We start from the raw sequence: 23,109 nt of genomic DNA, 5'->3' as shown, positions 1-23,109 counted from the left end.
GCTGAATAGAATTGACGACATACTCAGCCCCGGGGGGTGGTGTACTTAACACAAATGATAATACGGGTATGCTCCCCAGAAAGATTCCCCCCTTTTGATTTCGCAGGTCCAAAAGAAGTAATTTGACCGAAATAGACCTCCGAAAGACCCTTAATTTCATGATACTAAAGCGCAAGCGTAACGCAACTGTTGATTAGTCATGTTAGTTTTGTTGTCACTGTGAAAAGGCTATCGTTTCGAGTAGCGAGTAAAAACGGCCTCGCATCGATTTGCGACCCTGTTATATCGTCCCATTTATTAAACACGACCAGGACCAATGGAATTGTATCAAGTGTCTAAGGTGTTTCACATATGAAATGGAAAAACAGATAAAAGAGTCCCAGACGGGTAAGAGTCTTACTAGTATATGGAATAACTATATAGGTTCAGAAGCTCCGGAAGATGTTAAATATGGGGGGGGGGGGGAGCAATGGTGTCTGGCCCAAATTATTGTGGGGAGGGGGTAATGGTACTTTTCCATAAGGTTCCACGGAATTAGGGCCTACCTTGAAATTATTTGGCTGTCGTTTGGTATCATGCTTCATAGCTGCGCCTACTGTCTTCATACTGTTGGTTGGATAATATCCTCTGTAACCGAGTCCCTGAACTTAAAGTAAAATGCAATTAGCTATATGTATTGTATTAAAACGTTGACCGATAAATAAAACGTTGTGTACATGGAACTCGAATATTGAGCGGGATATTGAGAAAAAATACATCCTGTTGCACTTTATGTATTGTTACCCAATTAAAAATATTTTTTATCTACCGTCAGTATTTGACACCAATAACACATTTGAGTAAACCTCAAGAAGCATACCGAGATACTTACCTGATCCTCTGATCATACAGTGGTAACCGCCTTCAAACACCAAACCCATTTCAATATCCTCAGCTACAAAGAACAAGGAAATCAATTGTGTCAAGTCATATTATATTAGGCTGGCGGGTAAGCATCATTAATTGATCTCGTACACTGGTATGTAATGTGTTGTTTGTACTGTTTACCCTGACTGCTCATATTCAAAAGTACCAGGCTTGAGTCATGATTATTAGGGAAAGTCTGTGTAGCTCAGTGGTAGAGCGCTCGCCCGACAAGCAAGAGGTCTGGGGTTCAGCTGCTTACGCATGTCATGTTTCCAATTGTAATTGGAAACATGACATGCGTAATTCTTCTTTCCCCTGTATGATCATTGATATATTAAGAATAACGATTAAGCATCATTAATTTGATCTTGTGTTTCCATGTTCCAGTGTATGATGCGTATAAGCCTCTTCCCTTGTTTGTGTAAAGTCACTTAAAAATATTTCGAAAGCAGTCGAAGTCTGTTTTTCCAGGACGTTGTTAAATGCACCTCCCTAACAGCCAGGACGTTGTAAACATGGTAAATGCAACTCCTACCAGCCTTTAAATCTGCTGTTTGTCTCCACCTCGTGTAGTCAGGTTTCCTTCTTTTTATCCATTTCGTTTGGTCTCATTTTATTTCTCCATTCAACCTGTCCTTGTCCTTATTTTGCCATGGCACCTTTTGCTTGTGTGTGTTTTGTTGTTGATGTAATGGGCATCCCTTTAATTGAGTGTTTTCACTATTGGGTTTGTCCTGGCCTATTGTTATAAATATATAAATAGTCTAAATCGTTTTTAATAACAATTTCTTCGTGGACGTCCACACATGACATGAATGTACATTACCTAAAAAAACTGGCTTAACCGGTTGTTGTAGTTGTGTTGTTTGTTGTAGTTGTTGTGGTTGTTCTTTTTTGTTTTGTTGTTTTGTTTTTCCCCCAAATAATACACACACATGTTTATGACTTCTGAAAGGTTTGGTAGGCTTGTTGTTGTTGTTGTTGTTGATATTTTACTCTATTTGATCAAGAAACTAAATAATACACACATGAATCCATTGATTATAATATATGGTTTCCTCTTTGGTGTAGTTAACTCACAATGTTTGTGCATTGGAATCGAAACATCTACTAACTCAGCTCCAACACTCGTCAATTTATGTGCTGCTTCTCTTACAATCCTATCCACAGCCTCCTCGGATACGTCAAAACCAAATCCTTCCTGGAGAATCCCAATTTTCATACCATTCAAGTTATCCACTTCAATCTGGTGGGAAAAATAGACAAGTAGACCTTCATCCTTTCAAAACAAGTTACAATTTTTGCAATGGTAGAATGACTTCGCAAATTGTATTCGTAAAAGTCTACCATGAGCCATTAATTTCATAATGCATTGTGTGAACGCGTTGCAAAATATCCACAACGCATTGGGAAAATCCATTTGATTTATTAGCCGATAGAACACCACATCTTCAACATTTTGCATACTTGCTCTGTTGTGTGTGAAAAATCTCACTAACACTCTCAGCTTAATGTCATCAAGAATGCTTATGGGAAAGTTCTCACAAAGAATGTGGATATGAAAGCCAGATGGAGAGAATACTGTGATTCTGTGAAGGTCTGTATGCATCTGAAGAAGATCCGGCAGATAAAGAAGAGGGGCCACTGGATGAGGAAGAGCTAGATATACTACACCTGACCCTGCCCATCAAGAGGTTGAGAAAGCTACAATGATCCAGACATCGATGACAAACTTGAGGAAATAGTGAAGTAAATAAATAAAACTGAATACCGCCCATAAAGGAATTCCATACCACCTCTTCCATCTAATCAAAGATCTTTGTGATGAACAGCAAGCCTGTGTGTTTTTGTTTTGTTTGTTTTATTTCTTCTTTAACCTGGGATACTCAATCAGTTGAAAACACAATTAATCATCTGTTCTTCCTTGAGGCCCAGGCCTGTGTTCGTACAGACAAAGGCGACAGTGACTGGTTCTACCTTGGTAAGGGTATAAGGCAAGGCTGTATTCTGTCTTATCCCTCGTCAACCTTTATACCGACTTCACTGGATAACTGGGATGATGGTCTATTATAGCTGGAGCTCAGTAATTTACAGTACGCAGACGACACCACCAGCTGACCACTCTTCTTGCCACATAGATGCCAAATATGCAAGAATTATTGGGAAGAGTTGGAAAGGAAAGTGAAGCCATAGGTCTGTGTCACAATGTTGCCAAAACCAAGCTAATGGTGATTGGAGATGGAAAAAGTGAAGATCCCCTCCTTATGGATGGCAAAGAAGTGGAAAAAGTCTCTAAAATCAACTTCCTTAGTGCCATGATATCTGCTAAAGGTGGATGTAAATTGGAAATCACCAGATGCCTGATAACGGCAAAATCAGCTGCAACCAACCTCAAAACAACATGGCTATTCAGAATTGTATATATCCAGGGCAACTAAGGCTGATGAAGGCTCTTATCTTTCTAATTGTCATATTATGCCGCGCCGGTGAGTCCGGGACCAGAATGGATTGCAACAAGATCCCATTACGAAGTATATGCTCTTGCTACTGATCGTCATCTATGGAGATCACGTACGAGATGACACTTGTTACAGCATCGAACAAACCAACTAGGATGTTGTCATCCAGGTTGTCAAAGGCGAACGGTTTGTCAAAATAATGGTCGCCAAGGTTCTGAAGGTTACATCACGAGTAACTAGATATCCTCAATCGGAATGAAATTTTCTATGATTATCATACATACATAAAGATGTTTATAAAGCGCCTTTAAAATTTATCAAAGCGCTGAACATTGTTTAGTGAACAAAGAGAGAAAGAATAGAAAAAGGAAACACAGAAGGAACAAGAAAGAAGCTAACTGTAAAGTTGAGTTTTTAGTTTCTTTCTGAAAACTGGAATTGATGGAGACTCCCTAATGGCTTTAGGGAGTTTATTCCATTCCATCGGGCCAGAGATAGAGAAGGTATTTAAACCAGCTGCTCTACGTGCCCTGAGCAGAGTCTTATCGGAAGAAGATCTCAATCCTTCTCTTCCGGGAGCATAGGCTGAGAGAAGTTCACAAAGATAATTAGGGGCACGGCCCTGAGAGTTTAAAAAGAATTTGGTCCTGGATTGGAAGCCAATGCAATTGAGTGAGAAGGTTGGAGGTACCAGTTGAGCGAGGGACAGAGAATATTAAACGCACAACACGATTATGCAGCTTCTGCAGTCTATTTCTTTCACCTTGAGTGATACCATAGATGATTGCATTGCCATAATCAAGTCGGGACAGTATGAGAGAACGAACAGCGTGGTGACAGGTATCCTGGTCAATGAAGTTACGGATGCGGTAAAGATTACGAAGATGGAAATTGATAGACTTTACGAGGGTGTTAATGTGGTCACGCATATACATTGTAGGATCAAATATGATTCCCAGATTCCGGATAGAATTGGAGGGCTCGATGATGACTGAGCTGCTCAAACATCGGAAACGGAGTTTATATCATGTAAATTTCCCTGGCTATAGACATACCTCTTTAGTGTATTCAGGGACTACAATATTAGGAGGCTGACGGTGGTCCAATCCATTGTCATATCCAGCAATCACCTATAAAGGAATACAAGGCAGAATTTATATTAAATAATTATTAAATCTTCATCATGGGACTACTTGTAAGAAATTAAATGGATCATACACTGGCACCAGACATAAAAGCTTCAGTGGTTTACCTCAAGCATGAGAGCACAATCATGTACCGTCCTTGCGATGGGTCCTAAATGGTCAACTGATGGCTCAATAGACAATGCTCCTGTGTAAGGCACAAGACCCCATGTTGGCTTCAGACCAACAGACCCATTCCAGCAGGATGGCAGTCGGATCGAACCACCTTGATCACCACCAATCGCCATATCCACGTCACCCGCCATGACCTAAACAGAAAGAAAAATGACAAGATATGACTTTGGTTGAAATTCCGCGGTCATACCTCGTCGTAGGACGGTCCATACTTATGTGTCTTTAAAATCATGTACTATCAACAAATCGAATGTATGACTTTGTTATTGTTTTACATAGCCATAGAGAATGGATATTTACTGAAAAAAGAACTAAAATTCATTTCAAGATTGAGGGGCGAAGCAATAATTACTCGGGGAGGCTAGAATGGGATAGGGATAAGGAATATTCATCAAGCTGGAAGAGGGACTATTACATTGTATATATATTAGCAACAGTTATCTAGACCAATTTACGATTTGGAATATGAGACCAAAATTTGACAGGGGGAGGGACAGTCATTTTTGATTCACCGAGGGGGGGGGAGCAAGCAGTTTGCTCCAATGCACACAGATGTTACACAGCGGGCTTACGTGCTGTGACTCTTTTACAATATTTGAACATTGTTTGTAAAATGTTTGTTAGCTTGACGCCTTTCATGGTTTGTTTCTTTGCCATACCAGAACTGCACTTCCGTTACTGGATCCTCCCGCCGACCGCGTTTGATCGTGAAAGTTTAAAACTGGGCCATATGCTGCAGTGAAACTGCATCCCGAGGTACACATGTTTTCACATGTTGCTTTACCAAGAATAGTACCCCCTGAAATTAAAAAAAAACCATATCAACATGTAACTCTATTCAATGAAGTTAAATCAGTTAAGGTAAACACATATAAACTTTAATCCTTAAAGACCCATTCAGTGACCCCAGCGAAAGTGTAACAAAAAATGAAATTGTTTATCAATTGCTTAAATGTGAAGGATAAGTCATTCAAATTGTCATTTGGTATTTTTGAAAGGAAAGATTTGGTAAAAAACGAAGAAAACAGCAGTATTGACGAAGTTGAAGCCCCATTCAAACACATGTAGCTTAATTTATATACTGTCAGTATATAAATTATAGATTCATGTAAATTCCTTATTTTTGTCTCACGGCTTTCGGCTGTACCACTAGCAGGCTATGTTAACATATTTTATGACAATGACAAAGGTACCAAAATCTGAATTTTGATGATTTTTACGATCGTCCGGATGAGCAAATCAATGAACGGGCCTTGGATAGAACTTTGAAGCGAAGCAATCACACAATCAAAAAAAGAAAAAAAAGAAAGAGGAATAGAAAACCCCCAATAATTTTCAGGTTAATTGGTCGAAACACAAGGCGTCATTCAAAACGTTCTACTTCAACTCTTTACTGTTCTGTAATGGCAGCCCTTTGATTTTAACACGATTTTACCCGTGGTTGTTAACATGTGACATAAAAAGTTTTTTAAAACTTCTCACGTATTAAAATACGTAAGCAGAGATTCAGTGCATCCATACCAGAACTAAAAACCATTAACATGACCTAGTAGCTGTGTTTGTCTTAGCTGTTTGTATCAACTAACCAGCATCTAGAAGTCTCGTAATCACAGTTGCATCCACATCTGGTATAGTGCCTTCCAAAGCACGACATCCATTCATCATTGGTACTCCGGCTACCATCACGTTGTCCTTTATTGCAATCTTCTTGCCTGACAATTTACCAGTGTCAGCTCCTTTAATCGTGGATTTCCAGTACCTTGAAAGGGCAAGTACAATATTTTAAACACGTCATACGTCAGTTTTACTTTAAGGGTAGACTAGGTATTGTTTAACACTTTGCAAAAGTTCATTCTACAAATAATATAAAAAGCGCAGTGCACAACGCCTAGACGTTGATCCACAAGCCTCAGCACACTTTACAGGTTGTCGCTGACCACTATGGCCCCACATCATTCCATAAACCATTAAACAACAATTCAGGGACTTTGCTGCTTCAAGAGCGCACACCCTAGACAGTCCACAAATAACCATCGCAACCAGGATCAGCTCCCCGAGTTTCGTACGGGTTACAACGAGACAAATTAGCAGTGAGTTCCTTGTCCAAGGGAATTTCAAGCTAACTCAATTTTTCCACGAGTGCATACTAGGCACCACCAGGGTTCGAACTCGCAACCTCTCGCACCATAGTCGAACGCCTTATCGATTGAGCTAACTTGAATAGCTATTAATTGTTGTTAATGAGTTATGTACGTTTTACAAAAGTGTTGTGGTTTCAGCCCTCTTTAGAACACAACTCAAGAACCACAGGACCAACAAAAGTATATCTCTGATATTTGAATTCTTCTACACACTCGCTATGAATTGATCAATGCAATTTTTGCCAAAACTTACTACCATTCGCAAGATGCTGTGAACTACCAAATCGCAATAGTCTAAGTGAGAATTCATCCTGCGGCAGCGTACGTAATACACCATCTTTGCAGGCAAGTTTGTACGTATACGCATACACGTCAATTCAGAGGATACGAACTTTAAGGCCTTATTTTACTTACCAAGCATTATAAGGATTTTCTTCAGCAGTAGGTCTGTAACCCGGAGTCCGTGGATACTTCACAGGTAAAGTTGGTTCCACAAGATGGTCAAGGCGGTTGAAACCCTTAAGGGCATCAGTTATAAGAGAATGGCATTGTTTTAGTTCATCATCGCTTAGTAAATAGTTCAGACGTGTTGCTAATGCTGATAACTCAGATGTAGTAGGTCCTGGAACTGTCGGGTCTTGAAACAGCTCTATTATATATGAAGACAATGTTTAAATATTTTGGTAAAGAGTGTAAAAAAGGGGATAACAAACTGAGAATATCTGGTAACAAACGTACAGTTACACGAACAATAATCATATTGTTTAGAATGGCCAGTATTAATAAACGAGCAGAAAGGTCGACATTTTTACCCTGTCGGAATAGACAACCTCTCTGAACAAATATAAAAAGATGTGTCCAGTATGCCAGAAATAATGGTTGGACACGTACACAGAGAAAATTTTACATAACTACAGGGTGTCCCAAAAATCTACCATTTTGAAATGTCGTATCTTTCACTAGGGTTCTCCGATGTGAAATCGAAATACATATTTAGAAAGAGTAAATTCATTATTTAGATACCAAACATGATACACTATTCTTCCTTATTAAGACATACAAGACCAATCAATAATACACCTCAAATGCAACATATCAATACTGGTAAGAAACAATGTGTGTTTCTGGTTGAGAATTTTAAACTTCGCTCTTCGCCTTCCTTCTTTACTAGTGACATTTTGGCGATTATTTTGTTATGATATGGTTGATGATGTGCAACTGTGTTTTCCATTGGCACTTATGGATGCGAGTCTTGGGCTATGACCAAGAATGATAGGAAAAGAGTAGATGCTTTTGAGATGTGGTGTTACAGGAGGCTTCTACGAGTGACATGGAAAGACAGGAGAACAAATTCCTGGATCCTTGACAAGATTGGTACAAGTCTAACCATCAGAAGCGGCATAATGGAAAGAAAGCTGAAGTACTTTGGCCATATTGTCAGGAAACATGGAGGTGTAGAAAAACAGATTTTGCAAGGGGCCATGGAAGGCAAACGAGGAAGAGGACGTCCACCAACATCTTGGACTAATGACGTGAAGCTGGTTTCTAACCAGGGAATGCAAGGTGCAACACACTTGGCATCAGATCGAGTGAGATGGCGTACTCTTGTGAAGACCACAGCAGCGCTACACAGCGCCACCTGACACAGAGAGAGAGAGGTTGATGATGATAGATTGAAATCATTTCTTCTTTATAGATTATATATAATCTAACAATGGGTATATATGCAAATAGCACTTTCGTTCACCCCTGGACCTGGTCATACTGATGATGATGAAGCACCAACTGAAGATCAAAATTGACATGCAGCCGGTATCCACTACGATAAAAATATTGGCCAGCCCATCCATTATGACACGATATTGGATAGGCAAAAGACAAAATCCTATTGTTTATTCTCATTCTTATTCAGTTTTAATGTAATTTTTGCGAGAAAAACTGCCTTTTTTCAGAAAAAAATAAAGTTACTTTTGTGAGGACATCCCCGTTGTTTTAAATGAACGAAACCATCACGAACAAGCCGCCGAATCGCGTTCTTAGTTCTCGCACGTGTATTACGCGAACGCATTATCGCGCGATCATTGAGGAGCAACAAGCGTGCCGCCGTTGCGTGGCGGCTCGCGCCCTGACTAATATCACTATCAACTATTGTGAGATATTATACACCAGAAAACCAATCAAATTACGTGAATTCTTTACAAGACGCACCCATTGAATAAGAATCTGAGATACAGTGCAAAATATGCGTGAAGGTCGTATTCATAGGTGTCTCAATTACGTACGACATGTTTCTCATTTGATAGCGTTTAAACCAATCAATAATCCTATTGCTGAAGAGGCTAATAATCTTCTACATGTAGAATCATTAAATAGCTCTAGTCTTTGTTTGCTTTGGCTAAATCCTGTTCAAGTGGTGGGTTACAATGCATTGTATTTTGTCTAGGTATGTATAACCAACAATAACAATGAGAGGACATTCCTGAACCTCGCTGACTTGGGGATGATTTGAAATGACCGCCAATTATGACTTTATTACCAGCAATGTGGAAAAAGAGACACATTGTATAACCGAAAAAAATATACAATTTTGTTGAAGGAGCAGAGTTCAACAAACCATAACCCCGCTTCTGGATATCGTTTGAAGTCAAATGATATACTATTTTAAAGCTTATGATATATATTTTTTAAACACGAAATAAAACAAAATTGACTGGGCCGGGCCGACTTTACGGCTGATTCGTAGTGTCCAGTCACATATGCATAGACTTTGGAACACTTTCAATGGAAAACAATAATTGCCACGGGCTGAGCACTTGAGCTTGCAGTTACAATAAACGACAAGTTATAGTCAATGTTGACCTCCGCATCTTTCCTCATCCACTGTGAATTATGGAGAGTTATGTCCAGATGGAAGAGTCTTGTTACAGAGCAGAGAATTGAAGAATGGAATATTCACAATTTCAGAAGATAGTTTTTACTGACTTGATTTTGCATAAAATCAATGCATAAGTACACAATTCTTGGTATTGTATATATTATCATCTTGATGGTATATAATATGCAAACTGTCTAATATTGTAATATTGGATAATCTGGATATATGGGATATATCCAGAGATGTGTTGTAAAATTATTGAATGGTGTTTGTGCATAATATGCCTAATGTTTACCGTAGTTTATTTATCATTTCTGTAGGTTTATGATGTTAAATTTGGAGTGAAAATAATTGCACAAGTTTCCTCATGTTTGCTATCTTTTGGGAGATACTGTACGTATAGAACTTGTACTTTGAACTTTATTGGTTTGTCCTTCTGGCCCTAACTGGGAAACAATAAAGGTTTTTTGGCAACTGCAGTTCTTGTAACATAAAAATGAAAAGTGAGGAAGTATTAGCGTATACATTTTATTTAAGGCCATAATGTACGATTTCCTTCAAATTTTAAATTTGTTATTTCTATTCTATACTCAATATGCTGAAATAATACTAGTAATAATTGTCAGGAAGGGTTTCTGTCCATTTTGAGTTGAAACAACAAGTAAAGTGAAAGAAACCCGACTGGTTATTTTGGCCGTTCATGAATTATGACTTTATGTCAAACTTTGCTCTGTTGACCTGACAAACACAACAAATTTGGCTGATTCCATTTAGGTGCAAGTTGGGATTTGTGTAAACATTTAGGGGCTGTGCAATAATTATGAGCCCTGGGGAGGGTAAAATTGGGGGGGCAAGAAATTTTGGCGAGCCGAAAGGGGGGGCAAGCAATTTTGGCAAGCCGAGAGGGGGCAAGCGATTTTGGCACACATTCATGGGGCGCCTTTTAAATAAAACGCGCTAATAAGGCTTAGGAAAACGGTATGGAAACGCTTCAATATGCACATTTTCCTGCTCGCTGCGCTCGCAACATGTATACAGACCATTTCAAGTTTGGAAATTGGGATCTCAAAATTTGGCATGTCCAAGGGGGGTAAAGAATTTTGGTGGACCGAGAGGGGGGGGGGCAAGCGATTTTTGGCGGGCCGAGGGGGGGGCAAGCGATTTTTGGCGAGCCATGGGGGGCTCATAATTATTGCACAGCCCCTTACAGACATGCCAAACAATCAGGTTTGAAATTTGTTTAATCATTTCATATTAACTACACTACAATATAGATAACTAAGGCAAAATAAAAAAAATAAACATGTTTCACGTCCCTCCCGCTTCCTTTTTGAGGTTTCCTCAAATATATTTTTATTTTTTGAAATTCAGTTATAACTTTTCAAAAAATATGTCTAGGAAGTTGGAATGCTTTCTATAGCCTTGTAAAGATACAAGAAACATTTTAGGAAGATTTTGTGATCATTGGAGGGGGTGTAACTCTCAGAACAACATATAAAAAAGGGCCTCCTTCTTTTTCCAGGCATTATTGTATACGCTAAAACAGCTCTAAGTATGGATATTTACACCAATTTTGCGATAAAAAATAGAAAATAAAAAGCCCCCTTCTCCTTTTTTTTTTTTTACCCGGAGGTGAAACATGTTTTATTTTTTACTTGGCCTAATAAATATAAGTGTGAATAATCTATAGTAATACTATACAACTGGGAAAATTGACCGCAGAGCTATGTCATTTTTACCAAAGTAGGCTATATAAAATGTCATTTAATTTGGCAGCTGATTTGGGTAAAATGTACATATGCTCCGGAAGATGGGGGGTTCCAGAGCCACTGTAACTAATTTTGACTATAATAATATTAATTATTGTGCAGTGGTGGTGAAGTGCTGTGCATTATATATGCATGATGGCAGTCGTGAATGAACATAACCATGGCCCAGTCGAGGAATATATTATATAGATAAGCTTTATACAGCTGCATGTATAGCTATTTGTATACCATACATCTGTACTATAGTGGGGTCCTTATTTTTGGCCATACTCATATACCATCCGGTACACCATGCACATTTCCGGGGGCACATGATGTACGTACATACATTACACACATATAGGTATAATAAAAAACGGTTACCAGATTGTTCCTTGCTTGGTTCAGTCATTTTGTTACATGAATTATTCTTCCTGGTATAGTCCGAGTCCTCATAATTATAAAATGCATACGTACTCACAGTCACTGTAAAGCGAGTATGTCTAGTTGTATTGACTGCACGTATAAATATACATTAAATGTACGGTTGAGGGAGTGTTCATTATTATTTTTTAGACGAGTTAATTTACGTTTGAGCTGGACAAAAATGTTTTGCTTGCTATTGCTAGTAAATCTAAACAGACTCTATCCAAAAAGGAGACAAAAGGAAATCTAGGAAAAATGGCAAATTTGCATATATCCAAAATGGGAGAACTCAATATCAAATTTGGACGAATATGGATAACCATAAAAAAAAATATGCCTATAGTATTTGCCCAATTTTGAAATTTGAATCCTGCATTAGCGGCCATTTTGGATATATGCAAATTACTATTTCCACCTATTTTCCTTTTCTCCTTTTTAGATATCAAAGCTGGCCAGACACACCAAGTCTTCTATTTGATCATTCTGCAGATGGCCAAGTCTGGCCAGACACACCAAGTCTTCTGTTTGATCATTATGCAGATGATCAAGGATGGCCAGACACACCAAGTCTTCTTTTTGATCATTCTGTAAAATGATCAAGGCTGGCCAGACACACCAAGTCTTCTTTTTGATCATTATGCAGATGATCAAGGCTAGCCAGACACACCAAGTTTTCTTTTTGATCATTATGCAGATGATCAAGGCTGGCCAGACACACCAAGTCTTCTTTTGATCATTCTGTAGATGATCAAGGCTGGCCAGACACACCAAGTCTTCTTTTTGCAGATGATCAAGGCTAGCCAGACACAACAAGTCTTCTTTTTGATCATTCTGCAGATGATCAAGGCTAGCCAGACACACCAAGTCTTCTTTTTGATCATTATGTAGATGATCAAGGCTGGCCAGACACACCAAGTCTTCTTTTTGATCATTATGTAGATGATCAAGGATGGCCAGACACACCAAGTCTTCTTTTTGATCATTATGCAGATGATCAAGGCTAGCCAGACACACCAAGTTTTCTTTTTGATCATTCTGCAGATCATGCCAGACACACCAAGTCTTCTTTTTGATCATTATGCAGATGATCAAGGCTAGCCAGACACACCAAGTTTTCTTTTTGATCATTCTGCAGATCATGCCAGACACACCAAGTCTTCTTTTTGATCATTATGCAGATGATCAAGGCTAGCCAGACACACCAAGTTTTCTTTTTGATCATTATGCAGATGATCAAGGCTGGCCAGACACACCAAGTCTTCTTTTTGATCATTCTGTAGATGATCAAGGCTGGCCAGACACACCAAGTCTTCTTTTTGATCATTATGCAGATGATCAAGGCTAGCCAGACACACCAAGTTTTCTTTTTGATCATTCTGCAGATCATGCCAGACACGCCAAGTCTTCTTTTTGATCATTATGCAGATGATCAAGGCTAGCCAGACACACCAAGTCTTCTTTTTGATCATTATGTAGATGATCAAGGCTGGCCAGACACACCAAGTCTTCTTTTTGATCATTCTGCAGATGATCAAGGCTGGCCAGACACACCAAGTCTTCTTTTTGATCATTATGCAGATGATCAAGGCTAGCCAGACACACCAAGTCTTCTTTTTGATCATTATGTAGATGATCGAGGCTGGCCAGACACACCAAGTCTTCTTTTTGATCATTATGTAGATGATCAAGGCTAGCCAGACACACCAAGTCTTCTTTTTGATCATTATGCAGATGATCAAGGCTGGCCAGACACACCAAGTTTTCTTTTGATCATTCTGCAGATGATCAAGGCTAATGACACACCAAGTCTTCTTTTTGATCATTATGTAGATGACCAAGGCTGGCCAGACACACCAAGTCTTCTTTTTGATCATTATGTAGTTGATCAAGGCTAGCCAGACACACCAAGTCTTCTTTTTGATCATTATGCAGATGATCAAGGCTGGCCAGACACACCAAGTTTTCTTTTTGATCATTCTGCAGATGATCAAGGCTAGCCAGACACACCAAGTCTTCTTTTTGATCATTATGCAGATGATCAAAGCTGGCCAGACACACCAAGTCTTCTCTTTGATCATTATGCAGATGATCAAGGCTAGCCAGACACACCAAGTCTTCTTTTTGATCATTATGCAGATGACCAAGGCTAGCCAGACACACCAAGCTTTCTTTTTGATCATTCTGCAGATGACCAAAGCACACCAAATCCTGTTTTTGATCATAATTATTATGCAGATGATCAAGGCTGGCCAGACACACCAAATCATGTTTTTGATCATATGCAGATGCAGGCACACCAAATCCTGGTTTTGATGACACGCAGATGATCAAGGCGGGCCAGATACAAACCAAGGCATTTCTAACACTCTTCCCAAGATCATAAAGCAGATATTCCTGTCCGCTCTATTCAATGCCTCAACCAATGCCCTAAACACCTGGATTTTCTTCTGCAAACTCTGGCACAAGGTTGCCACCCTACATAAAGGAAGCCACCGATTTCCTCCATAAACTTGACAACATTATGAGTTACCACCCAAGTATGGTGATGGTATGGCACTGTGCGTGAATGCTATTGGTAAAATTGTGTTGCTTCATAGTAAAGTCCAAATTTAAGCAGTCTTTAATCGTTTTTTTGGGAGTGATAATGATGACTCTTGAAAAATCTACAATTATTACTTCATTTTTTCTGTAGAGGTCTTATCATTCTGATTGTTTCGTTGTCCGCGTAAACGTTATTTATCAATGTTATTTCTCGAGGAAATAAAAATCACGTACAAACATAAAATTGGATAAAAGCAAACATTTATTTATTTTTTCAATAACAAAACATGAACGTACAACTGGTGAAATTGTGTTCTATTATTCTAGTGTAAAAACGTCGTATTTGCAACAAAAGTCTTTATAAATGTAGATTAAACGCTAGATAAAGGTCAAGGAGTATGAAAAAAACCCACATAATTTCCTCACCATATATTCCTCATCATTTCCACAATTCAAATATGATTTATTATCGTTTAATAAAGAGCAAGAAGGGCGTATCTGCTACTGTTACCAATGGTTACATAAGTACGTCGTATGTGGTATATACGACGTTCTGACCCGGAATTTACGAGTGCAGGTACGACAGTTAGCATTGCTGATCAATTGATAATTAAGTTTCAGACTAACAATACAGTTTAAAGTATATACTCAATTTTAAAAATTTTAGAAATGAAAAGAAAACAAACTTTGAAGAGGAAACAAACTTTGTTTAGCTTGATACCCTTTCTTTCGTCAATTCGTTTTATCACTGCTGGCTTCCCATAATTTTTTCATGAGCGCGTGCTACTTTCAAGACCGTCGTTTCATCCCAGTGTTTTCCTACGATCATCATCCCAACGGGTAGCTTACCAACCCAGCCTGCGTTGATGGAGAGTGCTGGATGTCCAGTCACATCAGCCGCCATGGTGTTTTGGGCCATACCTGAGCAGTACTTTGTCCGCTCTATAAACGAAAATGAAAACATATAAACTACTTAAAGGAGGATTTCGTGATCCTAGCATCCTCTTTTTATGACATTTTTCAGTAGATATCCACGAAAAATGCTTATTCCCAAAATGTCAGTTGATTCCGATTTTGCGTTTGCGATTTATGCATAATTATGTACTGCTCCATATGCCACTGTTGTAATTTTGTTCCGGTACACCAGAAAGAAATTCAAATTTGACGATATTTTTGCAAAACGAATTAATCTGCAAGAAATTTTTGGTACATAAACATTATGTAGCCAGGGGTTTCCAGTGGTATAAAAATCGCAACTTTTTTTGAGAAAAGTGTGGGGGCGGGTGAATGAGGCTGTGGATCACGAAATGCCCTTTTAATCGTAATAACAAATACACTAATACAATGCGATGACATAGAAGGTAAAATAAGATAAAAACAAAACCAACCAAGGAAAGTTAAATTTTTTTCATCCTATCAACCCAGAGAACTAGGTATAATAAATTTCAGATCATTTCATATACCAAATCAATCATGCCAAATGAAATACTAGGACCTCCATGTCTGTTATTCAACATGTTCTTTAAACATGAATCTGTAAGACATAGTCTACAACGCTTGTGTGGGTGTGTTGATGTGTCCAACTTCAGAACTTACCTTCGAACGTCATCTCGCCTTCTTTTGGCAATTTTTGAGCTACGAAAGGAATGGTCGGCATGATAAGAACGTCATGATCTTTCAGGACATCGTCATAAGCTTGGCGTAACAGGCGTCCCAAATTCTGACATCGTCCATAATATTGTCCATGGAATGTCTCATTTAGGTATGCACCAGTAAGCATCGTAAACTAAAAAAAAGGAAAAATCCGTAGGAAAAGATTGTAATTTATAATTTCAAAGACTCAACATACCAGTAGTGAGGAATCTTTATAAGAACTTCAAATTGAAAACAAGACCAATAACGAAAAGGACCAGCGAACGAACTTGTTTGTAAATCAAGCTGCCTACACTCATCATTACTTCTGGCCCTGAGCCATGGTCTTCCTTCCTGGGATGTTTGTTTTCTTTTTCAAATAATTTTGGAAAAATGTGCCTTTTGTTTTAATTGATGATATTACTCAGCATTATACTACAACAAAACACAAGCGTAACGTAAGCGTCGATTAGTAATGTTAGTTTTGCTGTTACTGTGAAAAGGCGATCAGGGAGTAAAATATGAACGTCGGATCGACGCGTGATTTGCGATCGAGTTATTGTCCCATTTAACGCGACCAGGACCAATAGGAATTGTATGAAGTTTCTTAGGTGTTTTACATAATAAAGAAACATCTCAGAGTCTTACATTGAAATATTAGGTTCCCGGGATTAAGGCCTACCTTGAAATTATCTGACTGTCGTTTGGTATCGTGCTTCATAGCTGCGCCTACTGTCTTCATACTGTTGGTTGGATAATATCCTCTAGATCTGTAACCGAGTCCCTGAACTTGTAAGTAAAATACAACCGTTAGCTACATGTATTGCATTAAAATGTTAACCGAAAAACAGACATATAGAGACAATATTATATATTATTTATTGCAGTATAAAATGTTGCAGTATATGGAACTCGTATATTGAGCCATCATCCTGATGCACTTTCTGATGCACAATTGTTACCCAATTAAAAATATCGAGGGTTGAGAGCCAGAAAGCCTCAACTCACAATCACCTGCTCCCACAAAATGAGCATTAAGTCGTCGGGCACCATAGAAGATTTAGTCCATTAATCATGACAAAATTCAAGAGCTATCAAAAGACATTGTGGAGGAAATATTGATTTTTGAAGGCCAAAGCAAGGAGCCAACTTTATGCTCATTTTGCGAGAGCTGATTATAGTGAGGTACGGCTTTCTGGTTCTGAACCCTCGATATGTTGTCTACCGTCTGCCTATTTGCCACCAATAACACATTTCAGTAAAACTCAAGAAGTTCCCCGAGATACTTACGCGATCCTCTGAGCATACAGTGGTAGGCGCCTTCAAATCCAAACCCCATCCAAATATCCTCAGCTGTAAAGAACGAGGGAATCAGTTGTGTAAATGTTAAGTCACTTTAAAAATTCATATTATCAAAATTAATATTTCGAAAGTAGTCTAAATCGTTTTTAATAACAATTTCGTCGTGGACATCCACACATGACATAAATGTAAATTATTTAGCAAAAGTTGGCTTAACCAGTTCTTGCAGTACTGTTGTGTTTTTTGTTGTAGTTGTTCTTTTTTGTTTTGTTTTTTCGGTTTTTTTTCCAGGAAAACTAAATAATATACACACATGAATCTATATGGCCAGCAAACACGAAAATGTTCTTCAAACGTTAATTCGAAAACGTTTAAATATCGGGTTATTTAAAGGTCATGAAAACGTTTTTAAAACGTCATTATAAAATATTTTGGTGAAACATTTATGAAAAATATTTTATCGACACTTAAATAACATTCTGATTCAAATATTTTGCATCAAGGATTCAAAAATGTTTTTTGAATGCTATCAAAACGTTTTTATACCCTTTATATAACTCGACACTTTAACGTTTTCTGTAAAACATTTTGGGTTTGCTGGTATATAAAAATGACCTTTGATATGTTTGGTAGCTTTTGATGCAGTTAACTCACAATGTTAACTCACATTGGAATCGAAACATCTACGACCTCAGCTCCAACACTCGTCAACTTCTGTGCTGCTTCTCTTATAATCCTATCCACAGCCTCCTCGGATACATTGTGACCAAATCCCTCCTGGAGAATCCCAATTTTCATACCATCCAAGTTATCCACTTCAATCTGGTGGGGAATAATAGACAACTAGAGCTTCATCCTTTCAAAACAAATTTCATAATGCATTGTGTCAACGCGTTGCAAAATATGCACAACGCGTTGGGAATAATCCATAACGCGTTGATTTATTAGCCAATAGAACACCCCAACTTCAACATGTTGCAAAGATATGAGCTTGAAGATCATGGAACCCAAAACAACCGCAGATACTTGTTCTGTTGTGTGAAGAATATCACTAACACTCTCATCTTGATGTCATCAAGAATGCTAATCGGAAAGTTCTCACGAAGAGTGTGAATATGAAAGGCAGATGGAAAGAATACTGCGAAGGCATGTATGCATCTGAAGAGAAGATACGGCAGATGAAGACGAGCCACTCGATGAGGAGGAAGAGCTAGATAATACTACACCCTGCCCATCAAGAGGTTGAAAAGCTACAACGCTCCACGCATCGATGACAAACTTGAGGAAATAAAGAAGGAAATAGATGGAACTGAATAACGCCCATAAAGGAATCCATACCACCTAATCCAGCTGGTCAAAATGTGATTATCATTTATGATGGACAGCAAGCCTGTGTTCGTACAGACAAAGACCACTGGTTCACCTTGGTCATATTCGGTCTCATCTCTCGTGAACCTTTATGTCGACTACATCATGAGAGCACTGGATAACTGGGATGACGTTCTGTCACTTGGAGGCTGGATGCTCAGTAATTGGCGGTACGCAGACGACACCGCCCTTATTGCCGCATCGATGCAAAATATGCAAGAACTATTGGGAAGTGTTAAAAATTATTAGAATATTTTTAGAACTTTCCTATCACATAGAAAGGAAAACGACGCCCTACCTCTGTGTTTCAATGTTGCCCAAACCAAGCTAATGGTGTTTGGAGATGAAAAAAGTGAAGATCCCTTCCTTATGGATAGCAAAGAAGTGGAAAAAGTCTCTAAATTCAACTTCCTTGGTGCTGTGATATCTGCTGAAGGTGGATATAAATTGGAAATCACCAGATGCCTAGTAATAGTAAAATCAGCTGCAACCAACCTGTAAACAACATGGACTATTCAGACTTATATCCAGAGCAACCAAGGCTCATACAAAGGCTCTCATCTTTCCAATGTTCATGTTATGTCGGTGAGTCTGGGACCAGAATGGATTGCAACAAGATCAATAATTTTGAAATGTGGTGTTGGCGGAAGATATTAGGTATCAACAGGAAAATGAGACGAACAAATGATAGGAAATGGATATACAAAAACCTTCTGGATACCATCAATAATCTATGTCTCCCCTACTTTGGACACATTGCAAACAGATCCAGAGATTGTCTGCGAACGTGATACTGCAGGGCATAGGATCTAGAAGGAGAGGAACACCAGGAGAAAGACTGATTGACATAATCAAAGATATAGTCAAATGTTCCTGAATCCTGCTCTTGCTGCTGCTCGTCATCTTTGGAAAATTTATCGAGGTACGAGTTGACAGCACCGAACCAACCAACTAGGATGTTGTCATCCCGGGTGTCAAAGGCGAACGCTCTGTCAAAATAATGACCGCCAAGGCTACATCAGGAGTAACAAGATATCCTTAATGACCCTAAATGAAAATTTCTATGATTGTCATGTATATTTCTCTGGCTATAGACATACCTCTTTAGTATATTCAGGGACTACAATATTAGGAGGCTGACGGTGGTCCAATCCATTGTCATATCCAGCAATCACCTATAAAGGAATATAAAGCAGATATTATATCAAATAATTATTGAATCTTCGTCATGGGACTACATGTAAGAAATTAAATGGATCATACACTGGCACCAGCCATAAAAGCTTCAGCGGTTTACCTCAAGCATGAGAGCACAATCATGTACCGTCCTTGCGATGGGTCCTAAATGGTCAACCGATGGCTCAATAGACAATGCTCCTGTGTAAGGCACAAGACCCCATGTTCCCTTAATTCCAACAGACCCATTCCAGCAGGATGGCAGTCGGACAGAACCACCTTGATCACCACCAATCGCCATATCCACGTCACCCGCCATGACCTAAACAGAAAGATAAATGACAAGATATAATTTTGGTTTAAATTCCGCGGTCATATCTCGTCGAAGGACGGTGCATACTCATGTGTCTTTAAAATCATGTAATAAGGCAGTTAACAAATCGAATGTATGACTTTGTTATTCCGATTTTTGCATAGCCATATAGAATGGATAATTACTATAAAAAAAGGACACGAACTAAAATTTATTTCATTTCAATCGTGAGAATAATTATGTGCCGCGGGGAGGCTAGAATGGAATAGGAGCAAGGAATTTCCAGCAAGCCGAAAGAGGGACTATTACATTGTGTATTAGGGGTGGTGCAATAATTATGTGTACCCCGGGGGTGAATTCTCAAAATGGTCTGCCAAAATCGCTTGCCCCCCTTTGGCCGTGCCAAAAACCTTTGCCCCCCCTTTCGACGTGCCAAAAACCTTTGCCCCCCTTTTGACGTGCCAAAAATCTTTGCTCCCCCTTACACATGCAAGATTTTTGGGAACCCGAATTTAAAACCTTAAATTGTCTTAACATATAATGCGAGCGCATCGAGCAGGAAATTTTGCATATTTGAACGTGTTCGTAACGTTTTCCTACGCCTTGTTAGGTTGTAATATAGAAACGGTGCCAAAATATCTGTGCCAAAAATTGCTTGCCCCCCTTTCGACCTGCCAAAATCGCTTGACCCCCTTTCGACCTTTGCCCCCTATAATTCACCCCCGGGGTACACATAATTATTGCACCACCCCTTAGTAAACAGGAAAGTAAATCTTTGTATAGATCTAAAAATAAAAACCACTTCGCAGAAATGGGCAAAGTTATCTATACCAATTTTAGATTTGGAATATTAGACCAACATTTGGCGGGTGGGAGGGGATGGGGGTATTTTAGTTGTTTGGCCAGTGCCGCCGAGAGCCATTACGGGCCCGGGGGTAAAATGATTGCACGGGTTCCCTTTTTTAAGGACCCCCTGAGGTGTATTTTCTTTGCTTTTGTGGGCCCAATAAGGTATGCTTTTAAAAAATTTGTACGGGCCCCTTGGATCCCGGACCCGGGGGTAACGCACCCCTTAATCCCCTTTGTCGGCGGCAATGTTTGATTCACTGAGAGGGGGTAAGCAATTTTGGTACTCTTTACTTTGTCATAATATACACTGATGTTACACACCCGGTTTACGTGCTTCACTAACTCTTTTACAGAGTGGCGGCGCCAGGGGGAGGGGACATGGGACAACATTTTAACATTGTTTGTAAAATGTTTGTTAGCTTGACGCCTTTTATGGTTTGTTTCTTTGCCATACCAGAACTGCACTTCCGTTACTGGATCCTCCTGCCGATCTCGTTTGATCGTGAAAGTTTAACACTGGGCCATATGCTGCAGTGAAACTGCACCCCGAGGTACACATGTTTTCACATGTTGCTTTACCAAGGAGAGTACCCCCTGAAATAAAAATCATATGAACATGAAAATCTATTCACTTAAGTTAAATCAGTTGAGATAAACTTTAATCCTTAAATGGATCATACTGCAGTTACTGTCCGTTTTCCTATACACAATACACAGTGCTCTTACCATTGACGCGTAGCCTCTACAAATTGTGTATGTTAGAAGTATGGGTAATTGCCTAGTTAACGTCGCTGTGTGACAAATAACCGGCCAATATTAAAAGTACTCTTCTATAATTCTAGAAAATATAGTTTTGTAACGTGTCCTAAATTTGTAGCTAATTTAGATGTTTGGAAATTATATTATTTATATATTTTTTTGTAATTCTGTGCCAGTGATAAAGTGTAATAAATAAATAAAAATAAATAAAAAATAAATAAATATTCGCAATTTGGTGTTTTAGTGTATTTTATAGGTAATATAACATTGCCTAGCTAACGTCACTGTGTGAATAATAATCGGCCAATATTTAAAGTACTCTTCTGAAATTCTAGAAAATATAGTTTTGTAACATGTCCTAAATTTTTAGCTAATTTAGGTGTTTGGAAATATTCGCACTTTGGTGTTTTAGGAAGGATATGTAAACAACAGATAACACCAAAAAATATGAAGAAATTATTTCCAAACCGTGTTACGGCCCACAGCCATTATGTTTCTCATTTTCAAGAACGTGGTTAACAATATGCACAGTATTGTCTCATTTCGTGAACAAAGGCCACATGGTAATTGTTACCTTGCGTTTGCTTTATAATCGTTCGCCCAACTGAAACTATAATACCAGCTCATTGCTTATTGCACAGGTAAAACAGCCACATGTGTGTGTGGATTTAACCAGAGAAGATCTGATGTAACATAGTTGAGCTGTTTTCAATGAGTGTTATCTTGGTTCAATAGCTTTTAATGGGGTTTAAGTCCTGCAAAGGTCGTGGTGAATTCTACTGTAGACATGACTGCATCATGTAGAATTTTGAAGCGAGACAATCACATAATCAACACATAAAAATAGAAAGAGGAAAAGAAGAAACCCAATCATTATCAGGTGGATTGGTCGAAACACGAGGGGTCATTCAAAACGTTCTGCTTTAACTCTCAAATCTGTTCTGTAAATGGCAGCCCATTGATTTTTAATACGATCTTACCCATGGCTGTTCACTACCTTGTGACATATTAAGTTTTAATACGTAAGCAGAGATTCAGTGCATCCAATACCAGAACTAAAAACTATTAACATAACCTAGTAGCTATGTTTGTCTTAGCTGCTTGAATCAACTAACCAGCATCTAGAAGTCGTGTAACCACGGTTGCATCAACATCTGGTACAGTGCCTTCCAAAGCCCGACATCCATTCATCATTGGTACTCCGGCTACCATCACATTGTCCTTTATTGCAATCGTCTTGCCTGACAATTTACCACTATCAGCTCCTTTAATGGTGGATTTCCAATACCTTGAAA

The 23,109-nt window shown here is 38.8% G+C and overlaps 2 protein-coding genes across 4 annotated transcripts in view; both read right to left on the bottom strand.

The window, feature by feature from the left end:
• Nucleotides 1-23,109, bottom strand: part of LOC140147865 (amidase-like) — a 28,193-nt gene that overhangs the window by 2,429 nt on the left and 2,655 nt on the right. The window contains exons 1-9 of one of the 3 annotated variants that reach the window (XM_072169638.1): nt 11,833-11,940; nt 7,240-7,474; nt 6,271-6,443; nt 5,344-5,483; nt 4,618-4,818; nt 4,421-4,495; nt 1,987-2,152; nt 872-934; nt 546-646 (exon numbers count right to left, since the gene is read on the bottom strand). In XM_072169638.1, the coding sequence (XP_072025739.1) occupies nt 546-646; nt 872-934; nt 1,987-2,152; nt 4,421-4,495; nt 4,618-4,818; nt 5,344-5,483; nt 6,271-6,443; nt 7,240-7,474; nt 11,833-11,860 (1,182 nt within the window). In that variant the 5' untranslated portion in view covers nt 11,861-11,940. Of the gene's footprint in view, nt 1-545; nt 647-871; nt 935-1,986; nt 2,153-4,420; nt 4,496-4,617; nt 4,819-5,343; nt 5,484-6,270; nt 6,444-7,239; nt 7,475-11,832; nt 11,941-19,817; nt 19,893-20,014; nt 20,216-21,509; nt 21,650-22,929; nt 23,103-23,109 lie in introns of those variants that run through there. The other 2 variants (XM_072169641.1, XM_072169639.1) reach the window with 2 other exon arrangements.
• On the bottom strand, nt 15,148-18,781 carry LOC140147796 (amidase-like). Its single transcript, XM_072169542.1, has 6 exons — nt 18,773-18,781; nt 18,017-18,171; nt 17,338-17,441; nt 16,730-16,836; nt 16,012-16,201; nt 15,148-15,357 (listed from the first exon to the last, which is right to left on the bottom strand). Exons 1-6 carry the CDS (start codon nt 18,779-18,781, stop codon nt 15,161-15,163), a joined length of 762 nt encoding a protein of 253 aa, XP_072025643.1. The 3' UTR covers nt 15,148-15,160.

The sequence above is a fragment of the Amphiura filiformis genome, chromosome 3 (assembly GCF_039555335.1).
Source record: "Amphiura filiformis chromosome 3, Afil_fr2py, whole genome shotgun sequence".
NCBI classification, from domain to species: domain Eukaryota; kingdom Metazoa; phylum Echinodermata; class Ophiuroidea; order Amphilepidida; family Amphiuridae; genus Amphiura; species Amphiura filiformis.
Note: the sequence above shows the minus strand (reverse complement) of the source record. Positions and strands in the feature narration are given on the sequence as shown.